The sequence below is a fragment of the Lathyrus oleraceus genome, chromosome 1 (assembly GCF_024323335.1).
Source record: "Lathyrus oleraceus cultivar Zhongwan6 chromosome 1, CAAS_Psat_ZW6_1.0, whole genome shotgun sequence".
Lineage (NCBI taxonomy): Eukaryota > Viridiplantae > Streptophyta > Magnoliopsida > Fabales > Fabaceae > Lathyrus > Lathyrus oleraceus.
Window position 1 is genome coordinate 340243989 of NC_066579.1, and position 5788 is coordinate 340249776.

At 35.1% G+C, this 5788-nt stretch overlaps 1 protein-coding gene across 4 annotated transcripts; it reads left to right on the top strand.

Annotated features, from left to right (window-relative positions):
* The first annotated feature begins 1451 nt into the window (after positions 1-1451).
* Positions 1452-5577, top strand: LOC127135280 (eukaryotic initiation factor 4A-15). 4 transcript variants are annotated; one of them, XM_051062037.1, is made up of 6 exons: positions 1452-1661; positions 2565-2634; positions 2782-2888; positions 3177-3607; positions 4173-4852; positions 5318-5577. In XM_051062037.1, exons 2-5 carry the CDS (start codon positions 2567-2569, stop codon positions 4806-4808), a joined length of 1242 nt encoding a protein of 413 aa, XP_050917994.1. In that variant the 5' UTR covers positions 1452-1661; positions 2565-2566; the 3' UTR covers positions 4809-4852; positions 5318-5577. The 4 variants fall into 4 exon arrangements, with proteins under 4 accessions (XP_050917994.1, XP_050918004.1, XP_050917999.1 ...); XM_051062047.1 differs by having other exon boundaries at positions 5353-5577; XM_051062042.1 differs by lacking the exon at positions 5318-5577 and adding an exon at positions 4962-5072.
* The last annotated feature ends 211 nt before the right edge of the window (positions 5578-5788 follow it).

The window sequence follows — 5788 nt, forward strand, 5'->3', positions numbered from 1 at the left end:
TACATTCAGAGCATTCAAACTAAAAACATAAAGTAATGGGAATAAGGCAAACCTGACTGGAGAGATCGAATGAATTTGAATTGCCCGGTTGGGTTTGCAAAGCAATCTGAGGGTTTATATGAGAGGGAATTGGTTCTTTGCCGATGAGTTCCCTTCAGTCTCTGGAGGTTGCTCTGAACTCTGTTAGCTCTTCTCTCACTATCTTTTTCCCTGCCAGGGTAATAGGAATAGAATGAAATTTTGTTTCACTGAAACTCTGAATTTATAACCTGATTTTTGTGGACCTGTGGGCTCAAATGAGAGAGACCCAAGTCCAAAATTTGTCTGTTATATTTTATTTATTTATTTATTATTATTATTATTTTATTTTTTTCGTTTTTTTTTCTTCAAGAAATTCCTCTGAGCGTAGGTGATTCTGGTGGCTTTTCTTGGGACTTGCTAGGCGACCCATTCTTCTCGCCTAGCGAGCATGACAGCTCAAAGACAGACTTTTACTCTTTCCAGATTAGCATTTTGAATGATGAATAGGTCCCATTTGAACCTGTTGGATGATACTCAAGCTCCAAACAAAAGATGTTAGTGACACATTTTTGTGCTTTTGGTTAGTAAACAAAAGTAAGAGAAACAATGATATATAATTCAAGCATGCCTGGTGATCTCAAACCAATCACAAGGAGTCCCACCCAAAGGCAAAGGGAACCAAGATGCTAAAGATCCTTGAGGCAATGCAAATGCAATGTTATGATGCCATGAGGGATCTTAGGGTCAAAATTGGGGTCTTACAATTATCCAATAAACACAATGTACAATTTTTATCGGGAGATGAAATATATTACAAAACACAAGTCGATATGGAGACATCCTTATTGTTATTTTATAGATTGTTCTTTAAGGCCCAAATGGCTTTGGCCCTCGGTGTATGGCTACACCTTCTTTTCTAAAATTAACTTAGTTTCTCTATTTGAAATCTTAGCTCACCGATTAGTTTATGGATGATACAACATAGAGATCCTATGCAAAACCCCATACTTATAAAACAAAACTTCCATAATGCATTTATTAAAATGATTGTCTCAGTCATTTATAATGCAAATGCAATTTTTTTTAATTTCATTAGTATGTATTGAATTACTTACAACACCAACAATTTTTATAAATCTCATAGTAGGATTAAAATTTTCTTTAAGGAACTGGTGAAAATAAAGACAAAACCATAGTTAAAAACCTTATTGCCATCCCATTTTTTCATTGGAATGGTATGGTGTATAATAATTCAAGTGTGGTGTATGTAACACCAATTTTTATGGTTTTGTGACTGTGGGCTATAGCCCAATACATGCATCCTCAAATCATATCGCGGTTTGATCCGTACCCGATGCAAAGGAGTGGGGGGTGCGGGGCCAGGGGTAAATAAGTAAAATCACATACACTCCCGTATCCAAACGCGAACTAGGTTGTTTATTTTCGCTATAATCTTTCGCTATTCTCACAGTTCTCACTCACTCGCTTTACGCAACAACAACAAAACGCTCTTTGCTCTCTCTCTTTCCTCAACTCCGCGGCTTAGATCTGAGGAGTTTTGGAAACCCTAATCCACCGTTCTCGTCATCAACCTCACCGCGCTTTTTCTCTCCGATCATCTACTTTTTCACATCCTTAAGGTAGCTTTTTCTTCTAACTTTTTTCCGATTCGATGCTACCTATCGCTTTTTTCCGTTTTCTCTTTTAACGAAGTATATTCGCATCGATCGTTTTCTGAGTTTTCTGTTTCAATCGATTAACTTGTTATCGAGCTCTTAAATATTGGATCTGTTTATGCTCTGTTCTCCGTTTGATTTTGCAGTTTTTTCTTTTTCTTTTGAATACTGTTTTAACTTTTACGAAATTCGATTATTATCGATCCTGTCTTTTTATGGTTTGCATATATCGGACGGTGATTTTGATTGCTTTTTCGTTATATGCTTAATTTTAATAATATGATATAATTTGTTTTTGGTTATCCATCGTTTTTTTTTCTTATAAGATTGTGTTAATTTTATTTTATCTCTTACTTAATTGTTTGTTTTTATTCGTGCTTGTGTGCCTTTCCTCTCTGTGTGGCTCTGACAGGATTAGATTTTTCAAACTTGATTTTATTAGAAGTGAGTTTGTACAAAGTGATTAACGTTTTGGGAACATGTACTTTAAAGTTGAGTTTTGTACACTTTGAATTTGTAACAAACAAAATAGTGTGCACTTTTTGATAGTAGTTTTGTTTGGTTGAGAGAGATAAGGGACGAGAATATCTTTTGGGTTTATGGGGGAGGGAAGAGATTTCAATATAGAAAAATGATTGATTTGCTTTGTATACCATTCTAGCTTTTATCTTTTGTTATGTTTTATTATATCAAAATTTAAATTCGATTACTATCTGAATTGTTAGGCTAAATCATTTTACACTAATTGGATTTTTTATAATGGCTGAAGTTAACTAAGTATTTTTCTATACATTGTAAACATGAATTTTTCTTTACTGAACATTCTTTAGTAATTGTATGTTGATATTATTCATTTTCATCTTGCAGTCATGGCAGGAGTTGCACCAGAGGGTTCTCAGTTTGATGCTAAGCAATTTGATACCAAAATGAATGAGTTGTAAGAACATCCCCTTGTCATTGCTTTGTTCTTGTTTTGAAGTGAAGCATAAAATCATGTTTTTGTCTAGTTTTACATTAATACTTGTAATGTGATTCTATTATTCTAATATAATTTGTTTGATTTTTGATAACTTGGCTGCTACAGACTCACCACTGAAGGACAGGACTTCTACACATTTTATGAGGAGGTTTATGATAGTTTTGATGCTATGGGCTTGCAAGAGAATCTTCTCAGAGGAATTTATGCATATGGTAGATTAAAACTTTTAAGTCCTTTTCTACTTTCTTCTTTGCTATCTTTCATTATAAAACCAAATGAGATTATTTTTATGCTTTTATCCGATTAAAGTTGAATTTTAATTGTCGACTCTTTTGGTCCTTTAAATTTGACCAGTATGGTGGCAGCATGCCCACTTTGTTCATGTTGTATGACTTTATTCAGTTGTATTTTTTGTGCAAACAATTATCTGCACTGCCCTTGTTCTTTTTGATATATGAATGTATGGCCAAATCCTTTAACTGTTGTGATTTGTGTTGTAGGTTTTGAGAAGCCATCAGCTATTCAGCAAAGGGGAATAGTTCCATTTTGCAAGGGACTTGATGTTATACAACAGGCTCAGTCTGGAACGGGAAAGACCGCTACCTTCTGCTCTGGGATTCTGCAGCAACTTGACTACAGTGTAACAGAATGCCAGGCCTTGGTCTTGGCACCAACACGTGAGCTTGCTCAGCAGATTGAGAAGGTTATGCGGGCACTTGGAGATTATCTAGGTGTGAAGGTGCATGCTTGTGTGGGAGGGACCAGTGTTCGTGAGGACCAACGTATTCTGTCAAGTGGTGTTCATGTTGTTGTAGGTACCCCTGGTCGTGTATTTGACATGCTGCGCAGACAGTCGCTTAGGCCAGATTACATCAAGATGTTTGTATTAGATGAGGCTGATGAAATGCTTTCTCGTGGTTTTAAAGACCAGGTGCTTTTTTATTTGTATTCCTTTTATAACTTGTCAATTCATTCGTTACTAATTTTATTGCTGGTTTCTGATGTACAACACATCATCACTTATTATTTATTTGAAAGATGGTTAACACAATTCTTATCCAGGTTCAGAGTTTTTAATTATAGATATGAGTTTCAAAATAACTGCTGTTCCTGTTGAAATTTAAGATTCCCTTTTGCCAAGCTTTATTGTAGATTATGGATAGACTAGTACCAATTACCAAAAAAATATTTTTTGCAACCTGTGTCAAAATGGGTTGTATAGGGATGTTTTTGCAGCTGCACATCAATACTGTCAGTAGCAAAACTGAAACATGGAAGCAAGTTCCTTTCCATTAACTTGAAGTTTTATTTTCAATTTCTAATCTGCCTGTTTAAATTTTTATCCACACTACCTAGTATAAATTTTTTAGAACTTGTGTAAATCATGGGAATTTATTTTTGCTCCTTTCATTTATCTAGAAGATTTGATTTTCATTTGCCTATTGTTTATTGACCTAAAAGAGTCAATGCATGTGTTTTAACCATTTTATTTTCAGATCTACGATATATTCCAGCTGTTGCCATCTAAGATTCAAGTGGGGGTTTTCTCTGCCACAATGCCTCCTGAGGCGCTTGAGATCACAAGAAAGTTCATGAACAAACCTGTGAGGATTCTTGTGAAGCGTGATGAGCTTACCTTGGAGGGTATTAAGCAATTTTATGTCAATGTTGATAAAGAGGAATGGAAGCTTGACACACTCTGCGATCTTTATGAGACATTGGCTATCACCCAGAGTGTCATTTTTGTGAACACCAGACGGAAAGTTGATTGGCTAACTGACAAGATGCGAAGCCGTGACCATACAGTCTCAGCAACACACGGAGACATGGACCAGAATACTAGAGATATTATTATGCGGGAATTCCGTTCTGGATCTTCCCGTGTTTTAATAACTACTGATCTTCTGGCTCGTGGTATTGATGTGCAGCAAGTGTCTTTAGTTATAAATTATGATCTCCCCACACAACCCGAAAACTATCTCCATCGTATTGGTCGTAGTGGAAGGTTTGGTAGGAAAGGTGTTGCAATTAACTTTGTCACGAAGGATGATGAAAGAATGCTGGGTGACATCCAGAAGTTCTACAATGTGTTGATTGAGGAGCTTCCTTCCAATGTGGCTGAACTTCTGTGATGAAATTTTTCTTCCATCATACTAGAAGGAAGTTGGTTTCTGAGGTAAGTTATATGTAATGTTTCCCACCTTTTTGCCCTGTTTGTTGTATTTCTGTTTTGAAACCTTGTTTGGCCTTTTTAATAGGTGTAGTAATTTTATTTACATTTTCAGTTGTCCAAACATCCTAAGTGATAAGTACTTACAACGTGGAATCCATTATTGTCTGAATTGGTGTATTGATGGTTGTTTCACCTTTCTAGAAAGGAAGTTTTTATTTTTAAATCGAAGTTTTAATTATTCTAATATATGCTTTGAGCTAGTATTGGTTTTTTGGATGTAAGCAAAGCTATATCGCCGGCATGGCTGACATCCATAAAGTGTATTTATCTCGGCATGGCCACATGATATAGTAATTTCTGCCAGGGGTTACATATATTACGTTTAGCACATTTCATTCTCTTGATATAGTAATTTCTGCCAGGGGTTACATAATTCACGTTTAGCACATTTCATTCTCTTGATTGCAGTAAAAAATGGTTCAATTTTGGCCACTTATTTTCAGTTGTGAACTTTCTAATTGTGGTATTGTCAAGTAGCCGGGGCATGGCGTTGCAATTCAGAAATTTGAATACAACTTGTAATCATTCTGCAATTCTGCACTATTCAATCAATCAATTAGACGTTGTGGCATTATAAAACTTGAAGCAGAATTTAAAAAAAAACCACTTATGTAATGACATTATATTACTGATCGTTTAATCTTCTACTAGTGGTGATTTTATTTTGATTTGCAGTTTTATAAGCTTGGATGTTGGGCGATGTTAATTCTTACAGTATTTGAATCAAGTATGTTTTTATAATTAAGTTTAATTATAAAAAACATAATTAGCAAACAAAATTAATGGCAACTGTTCTGTTTTTTTTTTCTTTCAGCATAATTTTGGATTGGTAGTTTCTTTGATAGGGCATTGCTTATTGAGATTTTTACAGCCACCCTT